The following is a 16,489-nucleotide window of genomic DNA, read 5'->3' as shown; positions in this document are numbered from 1 at the left end:
AATCAATCGAGACAAAAGCACTGGATAGAAGGTCAGCTCTCTACTAGTGTTAGTTATGTTGTTAGCATGTGGGCTATTGGCGAGGAAGATCATCTTTGTTGGATGATGACTGCGTGGAGTGCATATGGATATATGTCCATGCTAGACTGGATGTGAGCATATATATATGCATGGACATCTCGTACCCAATCGAACATGGAATCGCGTGGATGCCAAGATAAATTTCATCAAAAGAACTAAAGTGAAAGCACTGGTATATATCGTACATGGCATTGTTCTTTGATCAATCTTTGCTTTGTGCCTCTACTTTTGCTTTTTTCCCAAATTGAAAGGCTTCGTATCATGTTCTGCCAAACAAATCTCTAATAGCTTGAATAACACAGTTATCGCTAATTGTTCGAAAGGAAAAAAAAACACCGGCCTTTAGCAAAAGTTGAAAATTAGGGTGTTACAAACCGACTCCTAAGCCATGGACCCTAGCCTTTAGCAAAAGTTATCACTGGCTGTTTTAAATAAACCAGCGCAGCAAAACCTGAGCCATGGACCCTGGCCTTCGATTTGGTTCCTCAACAAATTATAAACCAACCAGTCTTAGTTGCTGCATTATAGTATTTCCTGGTATGAATACATGTGTGGTTCATTAATAACGTATAGTGTTAGGTTCAAAAGATGTCAATACTAGAGAATTCGTACCGGTGAGAATTAGAGCCGCGATACTGATACTAGCTAGCAACCGGTAGTAGCTAGAGTGTGTAGAAATAATTACCAACGCCGAGGACATTATATATTCTTGGCTACTAGCTAGTTCGAATGGTTCTTCGGTACGTTCAAGTAGCAGAGATCAACTCCTCGCGAGTTCCCTGGTGGTGTGGAGATTGTTCCCAAGGGCCAAGGTGAGGCCGGCAAGGTTTCAAACAAAATCTGACGAAATAAGTTGGATGCAATGAGCAGAGATGTACGTTGGAGCTGAAGAACGACGCATCAAATAATTGACGTCTTTAATTAACCGTCAGAATCAAAAGTTATGTGGTTTTGCGAGGGAGAGGGAGTAGCCGAGTAGGAGAGAAATAGGGTTTAGTAGTGTGGGAGAATGAATTTAAGATAGGGGATGAGTAGCCAGTCCAAGCTTAGATTATTAATACAAACAAAAAACACTTGAAATTCCATCCAAATGCTAAACGACTGGCTGGTACATGCATGTACACGTTGTTGCTGAAACAAAAGGCCCATCTGGACGAAATTAATTATGCAAAAATCACACTTTCACACGCAGGCAATGAAATCACACGCACGTGACACCAAGTTGAAGATGAAAACTTTGATATGAGGAAAGCCTGCTAATAACTTGCTGGCCATCATGGCCGTGGTGCCGGTGCCGGTGCCGGTGCCGGCGCCAGCGAGGGTGGTGGTGCCCTTGTCCGGCAATCAACTTGGTCGGTGGCATAGATGGCTTCGTAGCCTGTCAGGCCGACGGTGACCGGCTGGCACACGTAGGTCTGCACCTTGGTATTGGGCTTGTTCAGCGGGTAGGAGGTGACCTTGGCGCTCACCATCACCATGACGCTGAACCTGACCTCGCCGCGGTAGTTGTCCCAGATGTAGCTGGTGTCTGTGATCTTGAGCCGCTCCTGCAGCGTGATCGTCGTCTGCGGCGGCACCGTGAAGTTGCCCAGCTTCAGGCTGCTGCCGATCGGCTCTTGTGGGGCCTGCATGTCGAAGAGGCTCACCGTCGTGCCGTTGCAGTCGATCCTGGTGCGGCCGCTGGGGTTCTTGGCGACGACGATGACAAGAAGATTCGTCGTAGTCGCCTTGCGCAACGTCACCTGCTGAGTAGCAGGCTGATCCTGCTGGCCTGCTCCTTCACCGGATCCGGAACCACAACCAAGGAAGCATTCCTTGGGAAGTCCGCTTGATGTTCCAATAGTGACGTCAAGTGCTGCTTGATGGTTCTCTTGGGAAACTTCGGCTTCCGTCGGGTAAGGACGGCTGGACGACTTCGTCACTGTTCCGAGCTCCGGTTCTTCTGCCTTCTCGCTAAGGGTGGAGCTTAGCTGTGGCGTCGACCCCACGCCTACCTGCAGCACACGCACGTCCCGCTCCCACAGCCTGTCGGCGCTAATGTAGCCGTTGTTGATGGAGAGGCTGACGTCTTCGGGGCGGAGCACGGCGTGGATCACCAACGCGATCACGGCGATGGTGAGCGTGGTCACCGCGGCGGCCATCGCGTAGCGCACCATGTCGAGGCAGGGGAACCTCGTGTGCTCGCCGTCGTCGCCTGCAATAACATATTTTATGTCACTCATCTCGCGCCCACTTCGCTTGCTCATTACGAACATGAGTGGACAAGGGAGGGAGAAGATCGATGTGTGTGTGTGTACTCATGCATGCAGACCCATATACCACCTATAAGAAGGGGCACATACATGTGGATCTAGGTACTTTATTTATTTCACTACTGGAAATAGGAATTTTCCTAGCGCTTATTAAAACAGTCAAGGAAATAGGCAAAACCGATGAGAAAATAGGAAAACTAATTTTCCTGATGGAACTGATGACAGGACTAGCACGACAGGGAAAACAAAAACACCTCATTTTAGGGTAATAAGAACCACCTTACACAAAGTATGAATGCAATCACGTTTTTATATTTCAGGCCGCCCTTGTGGGCATTAAAGGCTAGGACAAGTGTGAGCGCATGAAATGGTAGAATTTTTATTAAACTTCGTGTGTTTGTATTTCCTATATTGTATTCGGTTTATGATTTGTTTGCACTTGTAATGCTTGGTACTCCCTCCATCCCAAATTATAAGTCATTCCAAGAATCTTGGAGAGTCAAAGCATCTCAAGTTTGATCAAAATTATAAAGAAAATTATAAAGATTTATGACATCAAATAGGTATACTATGAAAATATAATTGATGAAGAATCTAATGATACTTAGATGACATCATAAATGTTATTTTATTATCATATAAATTTGGTCAAACTTGAGATACTTTGACTCTCCAAGATTCTTGGAATGACTTATAATTTGGGATGGATGAGTATATCTTTATCAACAAATTAAGATTCCTTATACTGTAATTTTGGAATGAGCTTTTATGTGACACAACTTGCCTGCGCAAATTACATTGATCACTTTGGGTCACAAAACCCATACACTCTTGATCTAATTGTCGGTCAAATGATTTTTTATTTTGTTTTTTGTGTGTCGTAGGTACAACAAAAATGATACAGTACTTTTTTACTTTTTAAGTTGAGTCAGTGCCAAGCAACGGACGACAAAAGGCAAAGAGAGGAAATTAATGAGAAGCATACTTTTATTTTCAACTGCAGCGTGCTTTATTAGAGGAGATCGCATTGATTTGGCTACTTTAATTTGTCCCCACTGTCATCATATCCACGACATCACTGTCGGCTAAAGCATCACTTGATGTGGAGGTTTGGAATAGTATCTAAGAACACCGACACCACGGTAGCAGCGAATGTGGGTTGTTTTGGCTTGCTCTCAAGTCCTTTTTGGTTTTGCATTAGGTGACATTATTATGCAATGAGTTGACAGTTTTCCTTATGTGTGCAAGTCTGGGATTGCTTGTTTCCGTGTACGCTAGCTAACACGAAAAAACGTAACCCGGCCCAATGCACATCTCTGTCGTCGGTATGCAAGACTCTCCAGGGTCTCCAGGGGATCGGAGCCTCCAAGGCCAACTAGTGTATATAAAGATAGCCAATGCACTCCATGGTTGCTGCCAAACTACGTACTCACAGTCACAGTTCACCGGCCATGGCGATCCAGATCCCTCCTCCCAGAAAATGGAGCCACAAGCACATCGTACTTGTAGCCCTGATAGGAAGCCTGGTGGTGAACGCCATCACGGCCGCCATCTTCATCAGCATCTCCCCCGCGCACATCTCCTTCTCTATCGAGAACCCAACAACAATTGGCAACAAAGTCGACCAAGATACCAAGTACCACAACTTCACACTCGTGGTGAACAACAGCAGCCCGCACACGGCGGTGCACTACGGCGCCCTCAGCGCCGAGATATGGTACACTGAGGAGGCGTGGGTGCCGGCGGTGGCCGACCGGCGCTCGCTGGACAACGGCACGACGCAGCCGCCGGGAAAAGAGGCCCGCATCGACCTGTCGGCCGAGTACTGGAAATCCGAGCAAGGGAGCACGCCGGCGGAAAGCTCCAACGAGAAAAGGAGTCCGCCGCCGGCCCCCGCCGACGATAAGGACTGGTCCAACTGCACGGTGCTGGTGATGGGCAGCGTGTGGTTCAAGTCCAAGGGGTGGATCAGCACAAGGTCGTACGACGTGAGGGCGCAGTGCTCGCAGGTGAACTTCAATACACGTGGCACCTTTCCATGTAATAACTAACGCGGGTCGACGCATGCACCCTGGCCACCGATCGATCTCTGTAATACTCTTTGTTTCCAGTTATCTTTTATTTTTGGAAGTTGTGTTTCCAGTTATCATATTTTTATCCACGGGCGTCCTTGTTGTGCTGCATTTGGCACCAAAAAATGGAACATGCATGATTTCGTCCTAAACGAATAGCTAACCCACCCTTGGGAAGAACCAATTTCTTCTACATCAAGCCATTTTCTAATAGCTGTCATATATTATTATCATATATATGATCATTGTAAAGAGTAGCCAGCCCCAGCTTGTTGTGGATTATTTTTGTGCTACTTCACCAATGGCGTTGCATTTGTCGCCAATATCAGGCCCAGGTATATGTAAAAACATGGTGGTCCTCTCTGGGACCTGCTTTTCTTTAGACATTTCTAAATTAGCAAGGGCATGAACTTATGAACAAACAATTCTGGAATTTCCGACTTTGGCAACCTTTTTTGTCTTCAATATTTAGCGCGGTAGTAGGGACGACTAGAGAGTCTCTCCACTTGTGTTCTAGAGGTCCTAGGTTCGAATCGACAGCAAAATAAGCATCGATAAGAGTGTTTATAAAAATAAATACTCTTCACTACACCCTGTGTAGGAGATTTTAGCAATGGGCACGAGAATTTGCTTGTAATGATAAAATAAAAGGCATGCTGTGGGAAATAAATAATATGCCACTCCTTCATAATTTAAGGGCACAGAAAAACATTTGGGGCATATTGCTCCCAAAATAGAATACGGATTTCAACCATGGAGACACTTTCGTTCTAGCTTCCGGAAAAATCCCTCTTTCTGTTCTGTTGGGGAAACATTCTCCCAACAAAACTACAAAATATTATTCCCGATGAACATACATTCAAGATGTTAATTAATTCCAGCAGATTCCCTTATGCAAGGTCACAAAATCTATTAGCTACAACTAAAGTTTGCATCGTACCAAATTTTAGAACAGCGAGGCAAATAAGAAACTTGAGATGGAAATTACGTGGTTGTACTGTACAAGACTTCAGTGAGAACTACTACAATGCACGTGTAGCATAGGCCGAGGGGGAATCATAAAAGAAGCACTGCTGCATGATGCGTATGAGATAATGATCGAACCATATCCATCAGACAGACTTAGGGGGTGTTTAGATACTAGGTGCTAAATTTTAGCAATGTCACATAGGATGTTCGAATGCTAATTAGGAGGACTAAATATGAGCTAATTATAAAACTAATTGCAGAACCCTGTGCTAATTCGCGAGATGAATCCATGAACAGCAATATACAAATTTTGACAGTTGCACCAGGTCATTCATTTTACGCAAAGAAAGGAAGTGCCAAACCTAACAGGTAATGATCATCGTCAGAGAAATTTTGAAACACACAAGAGCAGCTACCCAATTGCTAACAAGTTCATACAATTCTCAAAAAAACAATAAATTAAAATAGCATATCATTGGAACTTTGAAGCCCCGTACAAGGAGCAGCCATTTGGTCCACACATGCAATGGATACAGTTTGGAAGTGCCATCAGCAACATGAACTTCCTACCATTAGAACCAACTATGAATTATTTCGTATGTCTGAGAACTTGAGGCGTCATTCTACCTTTACGGCTTCCTGTCTTGTCTTGCCTTTACTGCTTCGTCGTATCCCGGTATGAATCGAAGCATACCAACGATTTCTTTAATGTTTGCGTTCCCTGGGCCAAGCTCGAGCTCTGCCCATGCCTTTGTTGCTATGAAGCAATCCACAGTAACCTTAAGGAGCTCAGCATGCGCTTCGCCATCCTCTTCCTCTTCCCCCTCATCGTTGCCCTCTTCCTCTTCATCCTCTTCTTTCCCATCCTCTTCACATCTCTCCCCTTCTTCCTCTCCATCTTCCTCGTCGCTTTCTTCTTCATCATCATATTCGGTAAAGAGATATATGAGCAGGAAAACAACAGCAGCGAAGACACAAATCACATAGCACTCCCTTTCGTTTCTTATTATGAACCTATATGAACATGCTTGAGAAGATTTTCTTTTGTTGTTCCTGCCAGCCCTCACACCATCTCCATCTGTGCGTGAGCACGCGTCCGAAGGTTCATCCGCCATGACTACAAATGGAAAGAGCTAAATGAAGATTTAAACAAATAAATGCATTCCAATCGGTTCCCTTCAACAACATCATGACTCCTACATTCCACTAAGACCTAAGAACTGAATTTTCTACCTACACATACCAAATATCTAGAACACAACAGTACTTGGGAACCATTCTAAGACAGGAAACCTTGCCTGTACAGATTGGAGATTTGGACTAAACCGTACAAATTCCCACAGCAACCGGTGTACTTGGAGAGGGGGGTTTTTGTAGAAGCTTCTGAACTAAATATAAGCACTAGTAAAAAAGTCGTGTAAACGTGTAATCAATCAGTCGTCAGACTTAATTTCTGTGCGCGTTCTCATGATTAAGGATTCGATTGGATTTCCGTAGCCGTAGTGCGATGTGAGGGCGAGCAGTCGAACGGATTCCTCCCTAAGCCGATTGCAACACGGAAGAATCAAGAAAGCAGAGACGAGCCGACCAAGAAATGCGGCGAGGGAGACGCACGTACCAGCTCAGATCTCGGCGGCGGCACTCCGGCAGGGCCGGCGGGAGGTCACCGGCGGGCGGCGGCGGCGGCGGCGGCGATTTGATGCGGGGAAAGATTTGAGACCAAAACGGTTGAGGACTTGAGGAGCCAAACGGCGCCAAGATTTCCCCTTTTAAGAGACCAAGCCGCGGCAACTGACGATCGCAGCGGACCAAAGTGGGCTGTGCTTTCGACATCACGGCCTTAGCCCACGCTCGAATAGCAGCCCATTCGCGGCCCTGACGGGTGGGCGCCTCGTCGTCTCCGACGAGCCAACCCCAGCCACCACCTACCAACCCGTGACCAACCAGAGCACAGGCAGCTCTCTTGGCGTGCTCACCTCAGCTCAGCTTAGTTCGGCTTGCTCCAAGATTTTCCCTCGGCTCCTCGATATCTCTCTCGGTCTCTCCTCCCTCCCCCATCCCACCGTAAGGACAGGGACAGAGCAAGCAAGACAGGTAGAACAAGAGCGCGCCCGTCGGCCTTCGTCCATGGCGGGGGAGGCCAACAAGCTCTTCGCCGCGTCCGAGGTCGCCCTCCACGCCTCCAGGAAGGACTGCTGGGTCGTCATCGGCGGCAAGGTCAGCGGGGAGGAGATCTTTCATGTTGTGCTTTCTCCTGGTTCGCTGGGGGAGACAGACAGAGATCTGATTCGATTTGGTCTAACTCTGATGATTTTGCTGGCCTGGCCCTGGCTGGTTGGTTTCAGGTGTATGATGTCACCAAGTTCCTGGAGGACCACCCTGGGGGAGAGGATGTGCTCCTCCATGCATCAGGTAGGTAGGCTAAGATTGTGCTCCCTGGCTTTGCTTCAGTTTCCTTTCTGCTTCAGTTTCCTGCTTGTTTATCTGTTCACAGAACTGTAATCTGTGTACCAAATCATTTTGTTAGTTTAATTTCGTCATTTCTAGTTACCACTTCAAACTTTTCGAAATGGCATCACGTTGTCTCTGGCTCGTGGCTTCTGGCATAGCTATTTTTGCCAGAGAGACTTTGCAAGGCCAACTGAAGTACTGAATTTGATCTGCAAGTTCTGTAACCGCTACAGGAGGAATTAAGTTATAAAACATCCTGATTTGCTACTTTGAATGTGGCATTTGGGATGATAAAAATAATATGCTAGATACACTCGAGTTGCTGAGTTCCTGGACCCTGGTTGGTAAAAGGATTTACCTGTTCTGGGTATGTTGTTGCCATGCTTTATGCCTATATCTGCTACTCTTCCTAGAAAAATAGAAAGAATCAACATCTGGGCGAATTCAAAAGTCGGCAAACCAAAAATAAAATCCGAGTATGCCAAAGCTGCTTGCCAAAAGTGAGACTAGAGGGTGATGTTGGAAATATTGTGCCCAGGGGAGACCAATGCATGTCTTAGTTAACATGTTCTCTATCTAGGTCAAATCTTCAAGCCTAGCAAATTATGCTAACTTTGTCTTTCCAAATGAAACCAGTGCACTGATTCCACTATAGTTGTTCCTTTTAGATTACAAAGGTTATCTTAATTTAAGTGAAGAACCAAAATTGTAATGTTTTTCATTTACCGCATTTCAAAAAAGATACTTCCATAAATGGAATTGTGCTAAGCTTGGTTTTCTCTGGCTGTTGTAAATTCTTGAAGCCTCTGGGGATGCTACGGAGGCATTTGAAGAGGTGGGTCACAGCACATCAGCCATCAGCATGATGGACAGCTACCTGATCGGAACCATCAAGGGCTACGTGCGTCCAAGTGCATCAAAGGCCACAGATCCTTGGGGCCTCGAGCCACCAAATTCCAGGACAATGCAAGGGAACAAAGGCCCTCCTAATCCGAACACATTCCTGGACTTCCTACTCCCGTTGTTTGTGCTTGGCCTGGCATTTTCAGCTTGGTATTACCTAACCTTCGTCTCCAAGAACCATTAAATCCAGTGAGGCTTGGAATTATTACTCACTATTAGATTGCTAGGGTGACCTTGTCTTAAGGTAATTTGTACTTGAAGAGGTTACTGCCTTACTGGCTATGTTTTAGAGAGACAGAGAAGAGAGAGAAATGATCTTGTTTTGCTCAATCTTCACGAAGTTGTAGTTTCCTTGCAATTCCTGTTCTTGCATGCAACACCCATGTCAAACCACAGATGTATGAATGAGACAAATTGTTCTTATTTTTGCTTGGGATGCCTCTTCTTGTAAAAAATCTTAGTTCTGTGCTGAAGATCCTGATGATAAATACATTGTTTGTATCAACTCATCAAGAGATCCCAAAGATGAACTGTATGTGCGCATGAGGAGATAACAGTCGTGCAAGTTTTTTTTTTCTTTGGCCAACTTTGAAGATTAACGGCTCAGAGATACTGCCAATCCTAGAATTTGCACGTCAGCTGTGAAGAGATGCTTATGTTAAGGCCAGCTCCACTTTCAGATCCCAACTAGTTAATAATCCAAACTCCAAAGTCTAGACTAACAAGCCTGTCGTTGCAGTTACAAAACTGCAAATGGTTTGAATGTTACATTATTATATTTGTTTCCCTAATTTTGACCTTGACATAGTCATCTAAGCTTTCTTAGCTCATTTACTTGACAAACGGATGGGATTGTTAAGAATAATATGAGGTACTGGCTAGTGGCTATTTAGTTTGAGCTATTTTTCCTCTAGCTGGATCAAAAAATATGAAGGATATTTTGAATACTTCTTGCTCCATATTTCCTAATTCATTGTGCAGCGTATTATCCTTCCCACCGGACTATTATGACACATAAAAAAAATTAACATCTCAAGGCAAACTTGACCGGGTGCAAGGTTAGAAACATCCGTCCTTGTCAACTCTATATTGTCAATAATGTTCCAACCTATTAAGAAGCTATAAAAAGGTGAAATGGAATTTGTCAAAGGATGCAACACATATATAATGTATGGTTTCCATTACAGTTATAGCAAACACTTTATACGCTATAGATGGCCGTGCTTACCACCACGAAGAGTTGTCATCATAAAGACAAACAATTTACTTGAATAAAAGCCAATGTATGACATCATTGGTGATGGCCAAGTTCCAAGGTAAAGGCATTCTTTTGCCTCATCATTTGCGGAACATTTCAATTTTCATGCATACCTTACAGACTTGAACTTCAAAGAACATCGTCCTCTCCCTAGCTGCTTCCTCCTTTGCATGCGAGCAAAAATGGATGGCCTCATCCCCTTCGTCCTCAAGGCTCTGAAGAAGAAGAAGGCCATGAAGCACTACCGCTCCCTCTCCTCCACCGATCACCTGGCGCATGCTGATGTTACAGAGCTCTCTCCCCAGGGTTCCTTCTTCATGACGCCTCAGCATCCCAGGGCTCCCAGATGGCATGGCAGCGACCGTGGGGACATCTTCATGACGCCTCAGCACCCCAGGGCGCCAAGATGGCTTGATGATGAAGATGATGGCATCGGTGAGCCTCCTCCTGCTGCTGCTGCTGCTGCTGCTGCTGCAGTTCCTGCGGCCATGGCGCGCGCCAAGAGTAGCAACACGCGGCGGCTGCCCATCATGGAGGCACCGCCGCTCAGGTACGGTGGGAGCTGCCATGGCGGTAAGTGATCAAGAGTTTGAGCTTGGGCTTGTTCGTGGAGATGGCCGTATACAGTTGGCTGGCAAAGAGAGATGATTTGGATTATTTACATGTTCATACTGCCTTGATAAACCGGCGAACAATTGTTTTGATGACTATAATTCCATTGGATATTATAGTTGACGCGTGTTCAGTCTCGGACGCTGTCATTATCGAATTTGCAGACGGTCCAGTATAGACAAGAAACGAAGCAATCTTTTCTGGCACTAGAAATGAAACAAGGAGTGGTGTCAGTTATAAAAGTGCTGTAGTAGGGATACAGTACAGCCATACAGGAGGAACACAGCCAGCAAGATAATAAGGAACTGCTCCACGGCAGCACCACAATATCACTAGTCAGAAGTAGCAAAATTACAGATCTTCTCAGAGAAGTCTTGTATCTCTATATCTTTGCCAAGAAAGAAACACTGATGTTCTAGTTACACTGCTCATTGAGCCCTATTTGTAGTTACAAATGTTCTATGCACTACAAAACTCTTTGTATGGACTGGCATACTCTCAACTTGACAGCCACTTTCGAATCTGCTCAGATGAGCCCAGCCATAAAGAAGCGAAGGACCTATCTTAAAAGGTACAACCAAATGCGAACGCATGAAATCTTCTGTTACCTCTTTGTATTGTATACATGAACTCTACAGTTTGTGCTTTGTGTCTGTGCAACGGAAGCGATTACTCGACAGAGGGGTGGTGCTTGGTATCAGCCGATACAACATGGCCAACATGGCGTTAGCTTTTGTCAGATGGAGGAGCAGACAGTGTGTCAGGAGGATAAACGGAGTGCAATCTCGTGGAGGAGCAATCTCTTCTGAGCTGCGTCGATCACACCATTGCACTCAGCATTCACGAGGACCTCACTCATGATTGCTGCAGCATGCCCAGTGGGCTCTTCAGATGTCCTTCTCAGCATGAACATCTGCACAACATTAAGACAGTCGATTAAGCTGTTCTATTAAGTTTATTCAAGGTGCTCAAATTGACTTTTAAGTTCATTGGCCAGTTGCCCAGCTTCTACTTTACTATCATACTTGATTAATCAACTAATAACTGACAAATGTTAACGATTTAGGTTCCCGTAGTTACAATCGGTCTTTTGGAAAACCAGATATCAGAACTTCTAGAAACCTCCTGATGCTAAATCACAAACAGTCATTCCATCATATGGGGAAGCATCCTCACATGCAGAATGAAAACATATGCAAACTCTACGATGCAAGTCCGTTGTTCCTAGACAAGAAAATTACCTGTCCACGATGAGAAATCTCAAGGCAGCCAGGTGGCTGGATCCATGGTTCACCATCAACCTGAACAGGGAATGAACTGTGGAGGTGCAATCTTATAACTTTTCCTTGGGCCAACCGGTGTGCCCTTGAAAGTCCGACCTATCAACCACAGAAGAATTATTGTAAGATGCTAATGCTACCTAAATTTCTTTACTACATATCAGAAAGAACAGTACCACATCTGGAAAATGGGAGACAAAATAATTGAAACATTTAAAAGGAAGCAGACTATCTGTACCTGCAGTTTGCCTAGATGCCAGGTCCCTGATATACAGACCACCTCAAGCATTTTGTCATGGATTGATTGCAAACTGAAATCATCATCATGGTCATTGTCGTTTTGCCAAAGATCAACACCCCCCATGTAGCTAGGGATATTCATAACAATCACACCTTCTGCATCCTGATGAGGATACCAGATAAGAAAGCTCCTCCAAATATATTAAATAACAAAGTCGTGACAGATGCAAGATATAAAGGAGGTTACCTCCGGAATTTCAATGTTCTTTCCATCAACTTCAAGGCTAACGTGCCATGGTAAATCAGAACACGACCTATCCATCATATCCTTAGCACCTTCTCTAGCATATATCAGCTTGTTGACAAACTGCATGAGAAAAGTAATGCATTTATTACGTTTTCTACCAAATATATGGTAAGCATAGAAGACACTATATGATCACAACTGCTTAGGATGCAGAGATTTCTCAGTAGTTTTCAAGGAATCATAAGATGATAAGAAATAGTTTGTTTCCAACAGAAATACTCAAACATGACTAAGAGTAAACTGTAAACGAAAAATAAAATGTTATCCCTACCTGGCTGCAAAATTGATCTGGTTTTTCCTCCCTAGTGGTGTGGAAGTCATAAGCAACCTTTGCATCACATCCGATACCTACAGGACAGAACAAATAAATAATATTGTTAGCATCTTCAGACTGAAGAAATATATTAAACAGTAGAAACTGTTGAGTGAAATGGTGGGGTTTGAAGGACGAAACTTACCTAAATAATTAGTCATAAATTTTACTTGCTTGGTGCATTGACCTTCTGTTCCATTCTTCTCTTTGATGGCTACATTCCAGCGATCAAGCACTGTAACAGCTGATTGGTCAACATCATTTAAAAGTGCACATATTCCTCCTTGTCGTTCAACAGAAGATAAACCTCCACCCCATCGCATAACACGCGATAGGTCATTTCCTGTTCCCAAAGGAAGAATGGCAACAGGGGGAGGAGATTCGTAGTTCTGCTTTTCAATGGCATCAAGAACCCAAGCTACAGTTCCATCCCCACCACAAACAAGGATTCTGAAATGTTTTACATTCTGGAATAGCTGCAATCCAACATCAGGTCCCTGAGAAGCGCTTAGCTCGAATATCTGAAAGGAGGATTGGAATTATTAGGCAAAGCTAAGAGTTTAATTATGCTACAATCAACAATTCCAGTTATAGAATTAATGTGCTAGCCCCATTTCAACTAAAATACAAACAGATAGGTTTCTATAGCCTAGTTAAAATAAAGTGCCTACAAAAAGAGAAACATAAAGCAAGATGCTATTAGAAAAGCGCTAAACAGAAACAGATTATCCGGTACTTATATTAGTCAGGATGACAGCACCACATATCTAGAGAATCAGAACAACCTAAGGTAATTGATGGTTAGAGGATCTGTTCATAAGAAATAACTTGCGAAAGAGTTTATTTGACCGGCAGCTTACAAAATGATTTTTTCTACTTTCTTATAACTACTCCCTCCGTTCCGGATTGTAGGTCGTTTTAGCTTTTTTAGGTTCATAGATATTATTATGCATCTAGTTATAGTCTATGTAAGTGCATAATAATATCTATGAACCCAGAAAAGTCAAAACGACCTACAATTTGGAACGGAGGGAGTACAACATAGAAAGATAGATTACCTGTACAGGATTCAACAACATGTTCAGTCTTCTTCTAAGAGAAGGCCCATTGCGGCCTCCGCTCTTGCCATTGATGAAAACCAGCAGGGGTCTTGAATCTTGTGGTAAATCAACAAGTTCATATTTTCTTTTTCCTCCATTAGGAATACCAGATCCAAATGTTTGCTTGAGAGAATTTTCAGATAAGTTAGGCTTGGCCAGTGCATACTTTCCATCCAGGCCCTGCAATCTAGCAAATCCTTCAAGTACTGAATCAAGTATTGAGCTGTTTGTGGGAGTCGGATTCGTCTTGCCACCAGGATGGTTATTCATGCGTTTCTTGCTGCGTGGCCTCCTGTCCCGACTCCTACGTGATGAAAACCCCTCCTTGATTGAGTTCAACATTCCACTGATTGCTGGACCTTCGCTAATCTCTTTCACCGACTGGGGAGGAACAATAAGCCTCCTGAGAAGGCCAAGATCACAAGTGTTCCCGGTTTCCTTCAACAGCTTCGCATGGCAATCAACATGGATCTGCCGCTGGCACCACAGGCAGCGCCATATGGGAGAGACGCCAAGGAACGGCACACCACACGGCTCATCACAGTAGTAACAGAAGGAAGATATCTCCGGGTTGTCGTCCAGCTCAACCCACCTCTCCGACCAGTGATGCAGCAAAGGCGACACACCAGCCTGCGCGACGCACTTGCAGTCCTTCTCGGCGCCCCTCGAGCAGTAGGAGTGCGCCGCCACCCCGCAAACAGAGCAGCGGTGGACCACGTCTGCCTCGGCGGCCCTGGAGCCCACCACGCCCTGTGCAGAGCCGAGGGACGACAGGCACACGCAGCACGTCGACGGCTGCCCGCCACTGAAGTAGTCCTCGGACCACGTGTGGCTGGAGCTCGGGCACCGCAGCGACTTCCAGGCGGCCCGCTTCTCCCTGGCAGCCGCCTTGATCCAGTACAGCGACGCCTCGCGCTGCAGCCTGAGGAGCGCGTAGATGAGCGCCGCGAGGCCGAAGGAGCCCGCGGTGATGAGCCAGCCGAAGAACTGGAGCCCGGGAGCGTCAAGCAAGCTGGCCATGGCCACCAGCAACGGTCCCACCAGGTCCATGGCAGGTCGCCAGGCTTCCTGCGCTCAAGAGCAGAACCTGCAGCAGAGGCAACAGAAGAGGCAAGAATAACCCGTGAGTCGTATGTATCGCAAGAAGCTCGCGTCGCTGGCATACAAAACTTGCGTGCTACCGTTTCCCTTGATCTGGAGATGACGGAAGGAAAGGCATATTTGAACAGGAAGCAATTCCCCCCTCCAGTTTGGCAAGCGAGATCGCATTCCACCCACGGATCGCGCCACGAAACAGGAGCAAAATCCATCTCGCGCTGGCGAAATCTCATCTCTCACGCGTACACGAGGCAGCAAATCAACCCCGCAGATGAGTTTCCATCGGGGCAATTCAAGCGCCCCAAAATCAAGCCAGAGGAACAAGGCAAAACAAATCGAACCGGACGGATCCTAACCAAAAAAAAAAAAAGGCGGCGGGCGGCGAGGGTTGGATCCGCACCCGAGCGATCCCCGCCGGGATCCCGCATTCCCCGTCCGCCTCCGCCCCCGAGGATTCAATTTAATTCAACCCCCGCCTAATCCCACCATCTACGCGCAGAGAAGATTTGGTGGGGATATCGCGAGCGCTCACCTCGCAAACCCTTGCTCCGCTTCGCTTGGCTTCGCCTTCCTTCGCTTAGCTCGCGCTGCCGTGTGGTTGGGTTCGGCGCTGCGCTGCAGAGGAGGGGAGGGGAGGCCGAGAGCCCGAGAGGGGAGGAAAATTCGAAGGGTGGTGGGTGGGGGCCGGTTGGCGTCGTGGCGTGCGTTTAAAAAGGAGAGATTGGGGGTACAGGCGCGTCCTCCTCTGCACTGACAGGGATGGCTCGTGGGTGTCCTGGGGAACCGGAGCTCTACGCTTTACGTCACTCGTAATCATTTTCCTTTTTATATTTACATTTAATTGTAGACAAAAGATATTTATTTATCTTTTTAAAAAAACAGATTATTTTCGGTGAAACTTTGTAAAGAATTTTTTGGTGAACCTTTTTTTTATTTGAGAAAGACGCTCAAAGAGTCTCATTTTAGGTGAATTACTGCCACATCATAAAGAGAAAAAGTGATAAAATCATAAAAGTTCATTGAAGTTTGTGAAGTCGATTTTTCTTTTACTTTTGGCCGTTACCATACAAAATTATATATTGTATATCGATGTTCTTGAAAGCATCCAAGACTACCGACGTCAGCTTTTGAAATTCAGAATCAAACGCCCGGCTGCATGAGTCGATCCCTTCATGTTCATCCACGCATGACCTAGTCCGTTGAGTTTTTCCATGCCGGCTGGCGGCGGGGCGTCCAGAGTCCGGAGTCTCCGCCGTCGAGCAGCCAGCCACCTGCGACCGCTGCGGCTCAAATGGCTTCTGTTTTGTGTGCCACTTTGTTCTCGTCTTCTGATACCTCTCTCTCTCTCTCTCTCTCTCTCTCTCTCTCTCTCTCTCTCTCTCTCTCTCTCTCTCTCTCTCTCTCTCTCTCTCTCTCTCTCTCTCTCTCATTTTGCCTTGTCCCATGCTGATGATGGACTTGTCAATTAGAGTGAGTGAGAACTAGCTGAATTAGTTGGCAGCTAAAGCTAGCGTGTTGTGTGGTCAGCGTGGCCATTTCGATGGGATCTACGC

The 16,489-nt window shown here is 45.7% G+C and overlaps 3 protein-coding genes across 3 annotated transcripts; 1 reads left to right on the top strand and 2 right to left on the bottom strand.

Moving 5' to 3' along the window:
• Positions 1–5,879: 5,879 nt before the first annotated feature.
• On the bottom strand, positions 5,880–7,100 carry LOC111256592 (altered inheritance of mitochondria protein 44-like). Its single transcript, XM_022824767.1, has 2 exons — positions 6,993–7,100; positions 5,880–6,491 (listed from the first exon to the last, which is right to left on the bottom strand). The coding sequence occupies exon 2, from the start codon at positions 6,487–6,489 to the stop codon at positions 6,004–6,006; it is 486 nt and encodes a 161-aa protein (XP_022680502.1). The 5' UTR covers positions 6,490–6,491; positions 6,993–7,100; the 3' UTR covers positions 5,880–6,003.
• Positions 7,101–7,303: 203 nt separating this feature from the next.
• LOC101767953 (cytochrome b5) lies at positions 7,304–9,233 on the top strand. The gene is made up of 3 exons (XM_004960707.4): positions 7,304–7,591; positions 7,720–7,786; positions 8,629–9,233. Exons 1-3 carry the CDS (start codon positions 7,502–7,504, stop codon positions 8,910–8,912), a joined length of 441 nt encoding a protein of 146 aa, XP_004960764.1. The 5' UTR covers positions 7,304–7,501; the 3' UTR covers positions 8,913–9,233.
• A 1,660-nt stretch (positions 9,234–10,893) lies between these two features.
• On the bottom strand, positions 10,894–15,603 carry LOC101767549 (diacylglycerol kinase 2). Its single transcript, XM_004960706.2, has 8 exons — positions 15,469–15,603; positions 13,797–14,925; positions 12,884–13,259; positions 12,697–12,773; positions 12,366–12,485; positions 12,117–12,281; positions 11,840–11,977; positions 10,894–11,511 (listed from the first exon to the last, which is right to left on the bottom strand). Exons 2-8 carry the CDS (start codon positions 14,886–14,888, stop codon positions 11,359–11,361), a joined length of 2,121 nt encoding a protein of 706 aa, XP_004960763.1. The 5' UTR covers positions 14,889–14,925; positions 15,469–15,603; the 3' UTR covers positions 10,894–11,358.
• Positions 15,604–16,489: the final 886 nt, after the last annotated feature.

The sequence above is a fragment of the Setaria italica genome, chromosome III (genome assembly GCF_000263155.2).
Source record: "Setaria italica strain Yugu1 chromosome III, Setaria_italica_v2.0, whole genome shotgun sequence".
NCBI classification, from domain to species: Eukaryota; Viridiplantae; Streptophyta; class Magnoliopsida; order Poales; family Poaceae; genus Setaria; species Setaria italica.
Note: the sequence above shows the minus strand (reverse complement) of the source record. Positions and strands in the feature narration are given on the sequence as shown.